Source organism: Priapulus caudatus, unplaced genomic scaffold (genome assembly GCF_000485595.1).
Source record: "Priapulus caudatus unplaced genomic scaffold, Priapulus_caudatus-5.0.1 Scaffold483, whole genome shotgun sequence".
NCBI lineage: Eukaryota > Metazoa > Priapulida > Priapulimorpha > Priapulimorphida > Priapulidae > Priapulus > Priapulus caudatus.
In genome coordinates, this window is record NW_014577544.1 from 125,130 (window position 1) to 139,995 (window position 14,866).

The following is a 14,866-nucleotide window of genomic DNA, read 5'->3' on the forward strand; positions in this document are numbered from 1 at the left end:
GAGAGAGAGAGAGAGCGAGAGACAGACTCACGCACCCTCCCACGCACGCACGCACACAGAGGGAAGTAGTGCTACAGTCGGCCCAGTTGAAATGTGGTAGAGTATCCGCTGTGTGCCCTGAGCACAGACTGTTTCTGAGCTGTCATTATTAGGCATTGTCAATTTGCTTTGGCGAATAATTCACCGCATTATGTCACGAAACCCTCTTACGTCACGCAACTAGTGTTGTATAGGAAATCCGATACCGTACAGGATCATCGAATTATACGCGTGTGTCCTGAAGCGTACTATTACGCATCAGGAAGCTTGTGGCAGTTTTATGGCTCTGTAACTCTTATGATGTCTGAGCACGTAGACGTTTCCCACCCCGCTGTTTTTGGTACGCATATCTACATACATGCGTTCACACATGCCCGCCAAGCGGTCACGTAACGCTGCCGCGCCGCTGCGACGCAACCGCCCTTCCGTTAGGCATGTGTTGCACACCTAATATACTTGCCCAAAAGCTTTCTGTCAGCATAAACTAGTGCCACTAAACTAGCTGACTCTACCTACACCAGCATGCGTGCGTGAACGCGCGCACACGTAAGTAGGCATGCGCGCGCGCGTGTGTGTGCGTGCGCAAGTGTTTCTTTTCGCTCGGCCAGATCAATAACACACACCCGTTCGTAGCCAAAACAAACCACATGAAAAAATAGGTGATCGGTATAGCACCCTGGCTACGTACCGAGCAGGCCAGCTTCACTGGTAATACACACGGTATCGTTTTTATCGTGCGCTGCAGATTTTGGTCTGCAAAGTCGAGCGGCATGCGCACATAGGCCTACTATGTCGCAGGATGCGCGGATTTGTTTACACGTGTCTTTCCATTTTCAGAACACTTATTTTTTATGTTTAGATGTTTTACAGTATGTCACGTCGTTAAACTTTTCATTTAATTTCCACACATCTAGCATTATTTCTATAGCAACATAGAATAGAGCAACATTTCTCGCTATATCCAACGTCACTCGCGCGTTTTCGCATCTTTCAAAGAATTCCGGGCATTATTTGGCGTTCACTATAGCTCCGCGTATCTTACACCCGTCTGCATTTCCCTCACGACTCATGTGCTTCTTCTTTTCTAAATACTCGACTAGATTACACTCGTCTGTGCGTCGTAACCATGTATTTGTTCAGTCAAAGGAGAGGCTTTTGACACCGCCGTCAGCTGCACCAGGCAGTCCCCCGTAGCAAATCTCGTGCCCGGCTGTACGATCGGACAATAGACGCGTCAATGGAGCAGCATCCGCGCGTGTGCATTTGACCGGCGCTGACATGCCACTGGTCTGTGATGTGTCAATCAGCTCAAAAGCGAATTGGACACTTGCCGCTTTTGTGCGCGCAAGAAAGAAAGCACTCACGCGTCCGCGAACAGCGTCTTGCCGGGTAACAGCCCGATTTGATGGCTGCCCCCACCTCCCCCTCCCGCCTCGAACCCTAGATAACCCCGCCTAGATCACCTGATCTCCCCATACAACCTTTTAAACTGCTAAGCCGTCGATTGCGCTTTGGAGATAAAACCAACAAACGCGGCACGCAATAAACGAGCGCGGAGGGAGGAGGGGAAGCTAGTGGCTGCGGAGGAATGCAGAGAAATGAAGGCGGGAAGAGCAGTTACTGCTCACAGACGCAGCCACGCGGGCAAAAACACAGATACAGGGGGGTAAGAATCCAGACAAGCAAGCACGGTACAAGGAGGTACACAACAAGGAGGTGGGTGCGAACGGGCAGGGGATCGATATATAGATAATAAGGAGCTGAGAAAGATAGAAGGTGAACGATGATGAGAGGAGTACGCGAATAGGAGGAGGTGAAAATATATCAGTAAAAAGGTAGGTAATATGATGAAAAAGTAAAGACGTGAGGGGGAAGCAAGAAAGAGTACGAGAGGAACATGAGGAGCATGACCAAAATGGATGCAGGAAGAGAAGATGATCAAAGCAGCAGAGACTAGACGAAAAGCGACATTATGAACATTCGATATTCTATGCCGAAGCAAAACGAATTTCGTCCAAATTTCTATCTGCAAATTACGCAATAATCGAGCATATCTTAATTCCCGATGAGGTGGTGACGAATAACAGCAGATATCGCAGTTAACGGCCCAAGGATAGAGAACATGGGTCCCAATAAAACCAATGTGCCTAACCCTAACCCTAACCCTAATTCTAACCCTAACCCTAACCCTAATTCTAACCCTAACCCTAATCCTAACCCTAACCTGTTATGTTGATATAATATTATATTTATATTGATGTAAATGACATTGGTTTTATTGGGACCCATGTTAATCTCTATCCTTGAACCCAGTTAACGCCGACGGCAAACTCACAGAATCGTCGTCGAATCCGGCACGTCGTCGGGAATCTCATCGAACTGCAGGAACATGCAGCGCACGGTCGTGCTGAAGCATAGACACCTGTCCGGACAGGCCCGAGCCAGAAGCGGCAGCAGCAGCAGCAGCACCACGCAGCACAGATCGCACCTCACTCGCATCGTGAACAACACGCTCCGTCGTCGGTACACTCCGACACGCCTCGCACTGAGGCAACTGTTGCTGCTGACGCTGCTGCTGCTGCAGCTGCAGCACCACAGCCGTATCACGCACGGTAGCCGCCGCACCGCGCAAAGTAGTGCCTGGCAACGCTGCCGCGGAAAGCGACGTTGTGTGTTTGCCGCCTTGGTGATAGAGTCGTGCCTGTACTACGTACTCTGTTGTTCCTTATAGGAACTTCGTATCCTATACCGGGAATAAAAATTGCATGCGCTGGGTTTCTTGCTGCTTCTTCTCTCACCTTCTTTGCTCTACTGCTTCCAATTAAGCTTCATTCAGCGGGACAGCACGTGCAAGTAATCTAATCTGTACGAATCATGTTCTGCAGAGCACGAGCACACCCCCCCCCCTTCACTGCATGCCCCTGTCCTACTGACATACAACTACAAATTCATCATAGGCACCACGCACGTACCAAACACGCTACAAAACACTAATACCGGGTTGTTTTGAGCATGTATTACCATTCCGCAGACAAAACAAACGTGTGCAAAATTAATGGTGAGACGGGATACCATAAGTGGCACTGCCAAAACCGTCAATCGAAACATTACACATCAATACCAATAACATTAAATACATTTTGCACAACTGTTTACAGATTTATTACTAATATCACTATAATCACAGATAGTTTTGTATATTTCACGTAAATCATCCGCTAAGGTCGCAAGACAGGACCACAACTAAATTATATATACTAGGTACTAAATATGCTAGATATTATATACAGCATATTCCTCGATTTGTCCCTATAATTTCGAATCTCCTAACACAAGATTTCATGGTTTTTATGGCTGCTCACCCCTCTTCTCTGCTCAGTTCATGACAATTTGGAGCATGTAGTATATATTATGATATCAAATAAAGTGGAAAATTTCGGACATCTATGCGCGTAACTACGAAATATGTTTGTATATTACAGATAGTTGACAATTAGCAGGATGGCTAACGCTACACGCACGTAGACTGGTGAGGCCCTTTTTGTCATGTGGATGAAAATATGGAAAAAGTCATACCTTTGGCTGTAGTAATTGCACTTGCTATTCTTGCTACATATATGCGCAACAGACGTCATACGCTACTTCTGTAATCTGGACTTTATAAAACAGTTTATCTCTTCATCTGTAAAATAAATTTTTTAATGAAATAAAATAAAGTAGTTACAAAATGTCAACGTGAAAAATTATACAGAGTACTGCTTCTCATTCATATTGATGTGAATGTATGTAAATAGCTGTAAAGTTTGTAAGGACATGACACAATCCACGATACCTTCTGTAGAGATTCCCTGTTCAGAGAGTTGGAGCAGAGCATCGTGGGATGCGTCACGAAGGCACTGCATAACTAGTCTCGATGCCTGGAGCACAGATTCCATACTGACGACCTTAAGAACAGACAATTCCATTACTGCACGCCTGACAATCATAGAGACTACGCACGAATGGACCAGTGACCCCTAGCTACACGTTTGTACCATACCAGTCACTTAATTGGACTTCGACACAGGGGTGGAATTTAAAGGAAAATGTTGCCTTGTGATTAGTCAGAAATGTTAAAGCACCTGCTTTACAAGTCACATAGGAGCATGCACGTGTATGCGAGTCTTTAATGCATCTATCTTAAAGTCCGTCATCATAACTGAAAATCAGTTGCCAATGCCAACATCTGCTAAAATGAACGCACACAAAAACCAGCAGTGTACACGTAACGTCACGGCTTTCACTGCTGGACTGAAACACTGGCTTTACCTGGTGATAGCTGAGCCACGAGTAGTCGCTGCTGGGCTGGCTGTGAGTAAGCAGCTGACATAGATCTCTATGATTGTCCAGGAGAATACACAGGAAGCCACGCACAGTCTGCACTGACCCCAAAAACCCCTCGCTCTGCACGGTAATGAGTATCCTACAATGACAGCAATATGGAAAGCTCGATGTAATATGCTAGTATGATACAAAGGTGTCTGCTACAGGTAACATTCTTTAAAGCCTTCCTACTAGTTCATTTACAGATATCCACGTATGCAACGTGTAACTCTCCATGTGTCCTTTGACATTATTAAATATAGGAAATCTTCGAGTTGAAACGCTTGATTAAAGTGCATTCAGACTTACACATGACATTGAAATACGATTTTTAATATTCCTGAATGCAAACTACGAATCCCCACTGTACACATGAACCAAACAACGTTTAACTAATTAAGTTCACTGAGGTTCCACTTTGGAAAAGGTGAAAAGCGCAATTTTCTTCAATAAAGTTTTTTTTAAAGAAATATCATGTTCTTAACGAGGGAGATTCCCTCTACTAGAAACTAGACAAACCTGAAGAATGATGAGGATAATAACTGAACCTGCAGCTCAGATAGAATCTCCTCCTGGATACGATTTGGCTGGCTTCGTTTGTCAAATACGCACACCGCCTCTGGACACATTGATAGAAGCAACACTGAAAGCTTCAAGCCCTAAACGAACGTGCACCAGGTGTATGCAGTTACTCATTATGTAGAGATGCAAAAATGCATTTTTCTTTAGAGTGCAAGCTAATACCATACATGATTGTAAGACTTAATATCGTTCTACGAAATAAAATTTGCGTATACATCATACTTAAATGCTCAACCAAAGTAAATTACATCTTAGAATGCACACATGAATATATAGATGATAACCACACATTCTAGTGGCCATTGTCAAAAACATTTTATTCTAATTAACATTATTCACAACATTAAATTTTTCTTGTAGACCATTGAACTTTACTTATAATTTAACGATGTTTCTAAGAAAGGCCCCTCACGATTTATGAAAAATACAATTCTCTACATCTCTATCATCTAGCACGTAGCATGCAAAGAATTACACAATGAACTAACCTCTCTGCTGTTAGAAGAGACAAGTTGCACATAGTCTGTTGAAATGCAAACTAAAAGCCATTGCACTACCTGAAACGTACCAAAACATATATATGCTTACTACATTTATGTAATCTTTTGGCTAGTCAAATAGAATTGCAAGTGTTATGATTTATGTTGTGCCAGAGAAGTATTACAACCAGCCGGAAACGGCAATCGCCAACACAATGCAATGTAGCATAAATATACTCAAAGGGCCATAACAGTAAGTACAGGTAATGATAATACGTACCTCTACACAATCCGGCTTTAAAGACTGCAAACGCTTGTTAACGTCGTGGTAGCAGCACGAGTATAGGCACATAGCGACCATCCATGGCTCCCCTGTCAAGGATGAGACTACGCCATGGATGTCAACCAGCCTGAAATGTCAGTTTTCACACAATATTAGTTTGTACTCACAATGTACATATTGAGAAATCAACTTGAAAAGGAACCACAACGAGAAAATAGAGAGATAGAGTGAATGGGCAAACAAGATTCATGTAATAAATTAGTCATTTAGTTGTGTGGGATGAGAAAGCAGATAGAACAAAGCTGAGAGGCACATGTACATAGAAAGAAAAAGAGGGGGAGGGGGCAGAGATAGAAAAGGCAGAGAGAGAGAGAGAGAGAGAGAGAGAGAGAGAGAGGGAGACAAGGAGATGGAAAGAGAAGGAGAAGGAGAGAGGAGACGAGACGAGAGTAGGAAGTAGAGTGAGTGAGAGAGAGAGAGAGAGAGAGAGAGAGAGAGAGAGAGAGAGGTCGTATAGAAGGCAACCAGAGCAAGAGAGTGAGAGACAGAGAGCAAGCGAAAGAGAGAGACAGCGAGAGATGGGTAGCAAGAGAGAAAGATAGAGAGCAGTGTATATGTTGGGCATGAAAATGATAAGGAGAGTGGTGACAAAGATCAATGAAGAAAGAAAAATGGTTTTTAAATTCATTACAGGTGCAGATAACTTACTGGTTAACATCTGTGTAAATGCAATTCATGTTTGAGAAGACAGACTTCAACTTGTTTGTTTTGTAGCATTGACACAGTTGTGACAGTGTTATCCATAGAGTTGGCCAGTGGAACTGAAACAGAACGTGTTTATTGCAGTTGTCATTACAGGTTAGTGGTGATTAAAACTGAATAAGAACTGTTATAATGATTAGAGGCTTATATATACACTATAAAATAAGGTGTCATTTAAATTAATTCTTAAATTCAACAATTTTACTTCAAATATTAGTTTACATAAAATGCCTCACACACTGCCATCAACACACGTGATGTATATTACTGTGGTATGTTATTTCCATTAAAGTATAGAGAGATATAATACATACCAACATGGAGGCTGTAAGCAAGTTGGAGTCCTGAAGCATCCTCATCAACACTAACTCTGTCTCTGTACCACAGGTACCTGCTGCCATGACAATGCCCTAAACAAACAAATATGTACAACAAATAAGTTTTTAACATTCATTATCACTAGGTAATAATGACAGTATTTAAAACATCATTTAACAGCGTTCACATACCTTGCATAAATATGTTGTCACATCATACTCAAGGCCACACACACCCTGGAAATCTCGTTTCTGTGAAAAAAAAAGTTGTGAAAAGCAGTTGTTTCGATAATGTCTCACTGATTAAGACTGACCACACAGAACTTTTACAGGAGTATTCTTATTCCACAAGCCATAAATTGTGGTGATAATTTATCAAGGCAAAGTTGGAATTCATCATAATGGAGAAATGCAGCTATACGACTATTCTTACCATACAAACATTTGTATCACAGATGCTTTTCGTAATTCTCGGGCTCTAGAATATTTATATATTGGGTATTAATATTCTTACCATGTGCAAAATCAGGTTTAAGACTTTTCTACAAACATCGGGATGGATTTTCTGGTTGGGCTGATTTGTGAAGAGTAGATATGCAGGAAGACTTTGCACCAGGCTGCAACAAAATAATTTCTATAATGAACCAGAGCAAAAAGTGACAACTCCGGTCTATGTCTCACACTGCATACATGTGCATGCACAAGTGCATAGATCTGTCTATCTCTTACTGCATGGTTTGTACTCACCATACAAATGCTACCATCATCGCTTCACGCTCAAGGCTACAAGGTGCTACCAGAGTGTCATCAGTGCTAGTAAGTGCTGGTGCCTGGTCACTTTCACAATGCTCACTTCGCCTCCCTGATGGCTGAATGACATTCTCATGTGCGCAATATAGAGCAGATTGTTCCAGTAGCCATGGTACACCATCTACTGGCAGCAGCAGCACAAGTTCCTAGAGGGAAACAATTCAAAGGAATGCTACAGAAGTGTAGGTAATAACATTAGCAGCTCACATGCGATCACACAATGATTTTCAAACTAGTAGAAGGTGGTGATGCGCTGGATTCACTTACCTGTAGAAGAGCAATGACCTCACATCTAGAGATTGGCGATGTTGGTTTCTCCACAAGTGAGCAGGGGTTATTATTGCTGTGATATGCAGCCATCCATAAATTCTTCTTACATATATTCCTGTACAGATATAAACCCATAAGGGAAAGAAGATGGAATAATCGAACGATAACATGCAATAATAATAAGATAAAATAAAATAATGAAGATAGGACCTAATAAGAAAGTAGGATATAACAATGACAATATAAAATCCAAGATATACCAAAGAATCAACTGCATTTATATAGTACATCCTTCACTGCAACACCTAGAAAAACCAGACACATCAAAATGCCACAAAATTTCCATTAATTGCTACATGCAAGATCAGGCACTGGTGAAATCACAAATTATCTACATATATATATATATACCTTTGCTCATCTTCCTGCACCAGTGCATGCAGGATTGTTGTGCATGCCCTCTGGTGGCAACCTCCACAACCACCAAGATTGACAGCTACCGGTATGAAAAGAGCGTGAACCGCCCACCGTCGGTAATTGTGGCGCTGCAGATATGTGATTGCATCAGTGTCCGCCTTTACAGCAAGCTCCACCTGTATCCACTGCTCAAACGTCATCTGTAGACACAGCCACAAAGTATATACAAACACGTGTTAAACTTTCTAAAAAAATTATTATCATGCAGTTTTTTACTGAGAATGTTCAATCCTATTATGACAGTAAATGAGGTTCACATAAAGCATCTGGTGATTCAATTTATTGTCCAGCTTAACTTTTATTCAATAGCTCTGATAACAGATCTGCATGTATGCATTAATGAAGATATAGGAGACAGATATCAGTCTGGTGGGGAAACTTACCAAACAGCTATCAAGAACTGTGCGTACAGGGGTTAGATACCAGAGTCTGGTGGCAGCACTGCTCCATCGTTCCTCCGACCATGCCCTTCCATAACATGCAGCTCCTGCTATGCCATGCCATCGAGTCTCAGGGCACAACCTAGGTACTAGGTATCGAAACTACAACAAAATTTGATGCTTCATAGTAGATTTTGCATACTAGCAAATGTTGAAGCTTATGAAAACAAGGTGTTCATGTTTATTTCACAACGATTCTAGTGGTGATGCCTCTCTGGTCAAAGTGAAATCAAGTTAAAATACATCAATACAAATCACATATCCTTGTCATCTCGTGTTAAAGAGAACCCGGGATAAACATTAGTTAGATTTAATTTAAGTAGTTGCATTAAACTTATAGCACGAGCAACTAGATCCCATCCCTCATTAGTGGTACCTAGTGCAAATAGCTGGTTAGTTCTACTATCTGTTACCAGGAATATTGATGTGGCAGTTCAAACATAGATCCATATATTCTCTTCCTTCCGGTGACCCTGCCAGTATTACCTTAGTGGCCAATCCAACAGGAACGTAAGCAGCTCCTGCTTCTCCCTTTACTGTTGTCAATGTCTGATTTTCGATCAGCAATGCCCTGTCTATGAACGCAGTGCAAAACTTCAGCGTCTGCTTCATTGCTGCACCAGTGCTTGTCGATAGATGGTCCGCCACCAGATCGACGATTGGTACGGAGGCTGAAGAGAGCGAGTCGAGTCGTGCTAGGATACGGGTCTCGCATCGGCTCGTCTCCAGAACTAGGAGTGACAAGCCAATCAGGTGCTCATCCTCCAGAATGTCACTCTGGGGAAAAGACCATGTAAGAAGGTTCGAATTAAACAGTATTCCCTTCAGTTAAGTACACTTGACTGGAGCCCTTGCTATCTTATAGCATATAGCAGCACTGTTGTAGAATAGCAAGGCACTAGCATCATGGTAGACTAGCTAGGCACTAGCATCATGGTAGACTAGCCAGGAACAATCACCCTACTAAATTTCTATTACATGTCTGGTAAGAGTCTTCCTAAGTTTAGAGTCGATAACAAGATAAAAGCAATTAGGATGATAAAAACGAGGCCATTTACACGAATTTATACAGCAAGAAGGAATTCGACATATTCGTAGTAGCTATTCAAATTACAACATCCAAACATCACTTACAAACAGAATGAATTACCATATACAATCAGCATGTGAACACGTAGTTAACTAAGGCAATCTGATACTAAAGTGTGCTAGTTGCAATGTTGTGAACCCTACCTCGTTGCACAGCAGAGCCATGAGTCGTCTGCACAGTACTGCATGTAGTTCAGGGATACCAGCCAGCACTGACACAAACTGCGATGCCCACAACTTGTGATGACTGTCAGTATGCCCATGACCTGTGTTAGCAGCTGACATCTCCTGGCTCATTACCGCTGCCTCAATCTTGCAGAAGCTATTCAGGATAACGTCCACAACCTGTGAGGTGATTCAATAAAATAGGCAGCACTGTTAAATTCGTCTAATTAATAACTATACTTGTTGGAAGATTAAGTTGTTAGAACATGTAAAAGTAATATTCAACCATCTACATACTTAAATATTCCACGTTGAGCTAGAAAGTTAAAACCTGTATAATAGTTCCGGCAGCAGAGTTATCCACTACAGCTGAGTCAGTGGTTGATGGTGCATGAAGTTTTGTGGCATCGTGTAACAACTCGGAGATCCGAGATAGCTGTTCTGACACTAGGAAGGAAAGAATGCAAATGCAAGAATCATGAAACAACAACCTTGATGCCATGTAACATGGTTGACATTATGACGTTTGATGCTACAATGGTTATGGAAGACCACGTTACAATAATGCAGATAAAACAATGCAAATAAACATTTGGTATTTGCCAGTGAATGTACACAATAAACTTACAGCATATATGTCAATTTTGGTACTGAAAAAAAGAGTAGTTGAACATAATGATGTGTACCTGTTTTCTTAGGCTTGGACAAACTTCTATCTAGCACTGCACTTATTAACATGTCCATGTGCTGTTCCAGCTTCTCCAGTGGCCCGGTGGCTATGTCATCGCTGTCACTATCAAACACACCTATAGCCACACAACAAGCACTGGTGAACAATGTTTGATCATGTGATGAGATACATTCTATTGCATGATTCACAATATAGTCAGAATAGTATTCTGGAGACTGCAACCAGGAAGCATGCAATGGTATTATATATTCATCTATAGAACAACATGTGTACCTTCCAGTAGCTGTTCCATCTCCCTGCGACAGCCGTTTTCATAGCTGCTATAAAGCTGTTTTGGAATTTTATCCAATAGTCTCAGAGATTCTATTAGCTTCATTTTTGTGTCAGGGACATCCGGTAATGGTCGAGGCTCCAGCAGCATCGGCAAAAACTTTCCTATCAAAGGACGGATTGAAACAGAAAAGTAAAATTTCTCGTACAAACCTAGAACTTTACACAATCAACAAAAAGTTACACAATAAAATTAAACAGTCAACATTCGCAATTAAGGAACCATGGCGTACTTGATGCTCTACTAATGTAAGAAGAACGAATATGAACCACTTGCCGATGTAGTACGGCTTGTGAAATATGCTCTGTTCCATGAGCGTCGACGGAACTTTCTGCGTCTTCTCGAATACGGCCACGGCACCTTCTACATCTCGCTTCGCCCTGTCCTCAAGCTGGCAAAGCGCCCCCTGTCCGGCTACCCCAGCACCCCCCTCGCCCACCATCGTCACTTGCTCGAGCGAAACGTTCATGTCGTCAAGTCTCGTCCTCGCGAGGGCCAGGTAGTCGGACAGCAGGTGGCGACACTTGGGCGGCACGTAGGGCAGCCGGGTGACGTGCGCGACGAGGAATCGCGGGCTCTCGTGGCGCGCCAGCTTCGTGAGGAATCCCACGAGGAAGGAGAACGACTTCCGCGTGCCGGCGGGGGAGCGCGGCGTCCCGAAGGTCGTCGAAAACCAATCGCCGTACGACGGGAACACGTGGGGGCCCTCGAGGCTTGCCTGTCGCGCGAGCAGCAGCCCTGCGAGCAGGCTCTCCTCCTTCGTGCCCCCCTCCAGGGCCTCCTTTAGCAGTCCGTCGATGATCGCACGCAGCGAGGCGGCGGCACGGGGAAACTGGACGAGAAGCGTCGCCGTAAACGCGAGCAAACGCTGCCAGTTCACCTCCTGCTTTCTGACGGCGCCCTCTAGTAACTCTGCCGCCTCCTCGAGAGCGAGCGACTGCAGCAGGGACTTGTAAAAAGCCGTGAGGAGCAGCGGAGACCTGGCATACGTCCACTCCTCCTGGCGCGAGACTGCGTCCGAGGGCTTCACGAGGCACTTGTAGCTCAGCAGGAAACGGACGGCGTGAGCGCGAAAGCTCCTGTTCGCGTCGCCGGCCTCCGCGCTCGCGTGCAGGTCCGCAAGGGGGCAGCACCAGCGCGCGTCTAACGTGCCGGCGCTCATCGCCTCCAGCAGTCTGCCGACGACCTTGTCCAGCATGGCGCGACACACCTTCGCGGCGCGGCTTCTCGGCTCGTCCTCGCGAGCGACAGTCCCGAAAGCGCTGCGGATGCACTCGCGCAGGATCGCTGACAGCACGGCCACCGTCCCCTCGTTACACGCGACGCACGCGGCCACCAGCGCGGCCGTGTAGCCGGCGATGACATCAGGCGTGCCCATGTTACTGAGGACGAACTCGGATAGCTTCACCACTCCCTCACAGTGCAGCTGCCACAACACCTGGATGCTTAGCTCCCTCTTGCGTGTGAGCAGAGATAAGAAGCTGTCGCGGCTGAAAGACTGCTCCCCTGTCAACTGTTTGATGACGGAGGAAATGGTCGTGATCGCTTCCTATGGACCAACATAGCGCAGAACATCAGAGCAGAAATTGATACGTGAAATCGGGAACCTGTGATAAAGGGGTTTCTTGCACTCTTTATCAGAAATTGCACCCGCAGTGGTAAAAATTCATTTGTTTCATTGTCATGTCATGACCAAGATGCTTTTACAATGTATATAATACACACCTGTTGTTCATTGGTGAGTCGAGTGTCAGGTTTCACATTTTCACTTAGGTCAGCCAGCTTCTGTGCACAGAATGTCGCAGCAGACACAGACAAGGGGCAGTTGGTTATCAAGGATCTATGGTGTAATGCTCGCATGCATTGTTGCACTGGCAGAAAAACAATATTATGATAGTTACTTTTTGGTGAAACATAGAGATGTACTCACTAGTCTAAGTCACAAATTTGCTAGTGTAAGGAGTGAAGCTATATAGAAGATAATGAATTAACATATTCAGGGAGTATTATAATTCCAAATATATTAGCACCAAAACTGGCATCATTTTACTGCTGTCAATCATCTCACATTTCTAGTGAATGACCTCCTCCTGATGTCTACTACTGCGATACCTGAAATAGCACTCCAATTGTCATGTGTATACTTTGCCCTCTTGGCTGGGTTAAAAGTATGTCCAGTAATCCATTGCTCCTCACTACCAGATGCCTATAATAAAAATATTGCTCCATCACAATTATGAATTATTATCTGTCTGTGGCACGTATATACTGCTGGTATTGTTAGATGTGTTGATTGAATATCTCTCTGCCTGCCTCTGCACCAACGCTGTCTTGTGTTCTACCCCAATAGGTATGAGCTCCACATAGGATGGAGCAATATTTTATGTTTGGTTAGATCAGAGAGAAGTATGACAATGTTTTTTCTTTCTCATTAAATACGTACAGGTTGGTTGATGAGATTAAATTTAACTGAGTTGTGAATAATATTCAGCCAGCAACCAAAAGTTGTGCTGATAGGGTCTATGTCCCCCAGGGTACTATCGGAGGGTACCCTGGGTACAGTTCGATATATCAGAAAGTACCTCGGGGTACTATACGATATGTCGCTGCATACCCTGCATTGTCCCACCGTAACCTGACTTTCACACACACAGTCTGTAAAACAGCAAAAATATTGAGATTAATTGATGAATCATCAATTAATATGAATAATTTATAAAAATTAATAAAAGCTAGTAGCCTCGTAGTTTAATGTTATCATTGTAATACTATCATTACCATGAATAAAAATTGCTTGATATTGACATCAAATGAAATTAAAAAAACTCAATATGCACGTGATGGCGGCAATACCTTGCGGCGGTAATACCTCACCCACCAGAGTAGGGGAGAAGCGTAAAATGTTGTCATCCACTAAAAATTATCATTTTTCTGCAAGACCATATGTATATGGTTCTGCATGATTTTCATGATCAGTTGGCTGAAAGTCAGGGTACTGTGGGACAATGCAGGGTATGCAGCGACATATCGTATAGTACCCCGAGGTACTTTCCGATATATCGAACCGTACCCAGGGTATCCTCCGATAGTAACCTGGGGGACATAGACCCTATCAGCAAAAGTTGTATAGTACACAGGGGCGGATCCAGGGGGGAGTGCAGGGGGTGCGCACCCCCCACCCCTTCCCACGCAAAGTGCTCTTTTTGCAAAAGTTGCCTTATTAAAAAAACGGTATGTTTTGCCGCTCGGCCTGTATCTGACAAGTATTTCAGTCAGTCGGACCCGATCAATTAAGCCCTCGTTTTTCTTAGAATATATATATTGGTCGAGCCCAGGAGTCGGGCCATACAAATTACAATGCTCAAATCCAAAACGGAAAATCTAAGTCCAAAACTAACCGCTGCCTTTCTTAAAATGATGTTAGCAATACAGTGGCGGCGCCATGCAGCATGGCGCCACTGTACGGTCGCCTGTATAGATGCACTGGATAAGTTACATTATTATATTGCCAAATGCACGCATTTCAATCAGCTACGCCAAAAGCTCACATTAATAACTTATGAACTGAAAACCCATATATATGTGAAATTAATTCATTTAAAGAGTACAAATATTTTTGGGGGCGAACCCCTTTTCACAAAGGTTGCACCCCCTCCTTCCTAAAATCCTGGATCCACCCCTGGTACACAAATCCGAGATTTACCAACAAACACTTAACACAGGATGACACTCTTCCCCCATCCCAACTCCCACAGATTTTATTTGTGGA

General features: G+C 43.7%; 2 protein-coding genes across 2 annotated transcripts in view; both read right to left on the bottom strand.

Annotated features, from left to right (window-relative positions):
- LOC106810888 (peroxidasin homolog) overlaps window positions 1-2,620 on the bottom strand; it is a 24,102-nt gene extending 21,482 nt beyond the window's left edge. Inside the window, exon 1 of the mRNA XM_014814359.1 lies at window positions 2,375-2,620. Within this exon, the coding sequence (XP_014669845.1) occupies window positions 2,375-2,538 (164 nt within the window). The 5' untranslated portion in view covers window positions 2,539-2,620. The remainder of the gene's footprint in view (window positions 1-2,374) is intronic.
- Window positions 2,621-3,204: 584 nt separating this feature from the next.
- Window positions 3,205-14,866, bottom strand: part of LOC106810885 (Fanconi anemia group A protein homolog) — a 22,356-nt gene continuing 10,694 nt past the window's right edge. Inside the window, exons 3-24 of the mRNA XM_014814354.1 lie at window positions 13,210-13,303; window positions 12,823-12,968; window positions 11,374-12,646; window positions 11,040-11,201; window positions 10,762-10,881; window positions 10,407-10,522; window positions 10,055-10,255; window positions 9,308-9,598; window positions 8,765-8,923; window positions 8,316-8,521; window positions 7,902-8,019; window positions 7,572-7,780; window positions 7,339-7,441; window positions 7,017-7,076; window positions 6,822-6,917; window positions 6,454-6,566; window positions 5,743-5,872; window positions 5,472-5,540; window positions 4,921-5,060; window positions 4,348-4,501; window positions 3,872-3,983; window positions 3,205-3,721 (exon numbers count right to left, since the gene is read on the bottom strand). Of these exons, the coding sequence (XP_014669840.1) occupies window positions 3,678-3,721; window positions 3,872-3,983; window positions 4,348-4,501; window positions 4,921-5,060; window positions 5,472-5,540; window positions 5,743-5,872; window positions 6,454-6,566; window positions 6,822-6,917; window positions 7,017-7,076; window positions 7,339-7,441; window positions 7,572-7,780; window positions 7,902-8,019; window positions 8,316-8,521; window positions 8,765-8,923; window positions 9,308-9,598; window positions 10,055-10,255; window positions 10,407-10,522; window positions 10,762-10,881; window positions 11,040-11,201; window positions 11,374-12,646; window positions 12,823-12,968; window positions 13,210-13,303 (4,116 nt within the window). The 3' untranslated portion in view covers window positions 3,205-3,677. The remainder of the gene's footprint in view (window positions 3,722-3,871; window positions 3,984-4,347; window positions 4,502-4,920; window positions 5,061-5,471; window positions 5,541-5,742; window positions 5,873-6,453; window positions 6,567-6,821; window positions 6,918-7,016; window positions 7,077-7,338; window positions 7,442-7,571; window positions 7,781-7,901; window positions 8,020-8,315; window positions 8,522-8,764; window positions 8,924-9,307; window positions 9,599-10,054; window positions 10,256-10,406; window positions 10,523-10,761; window positions 10,882-11,039; window positions 11,202-11,373; window positions 12,647-12,822; window positions 12,969-13,209; window positions 13,304-14,866) is intronic.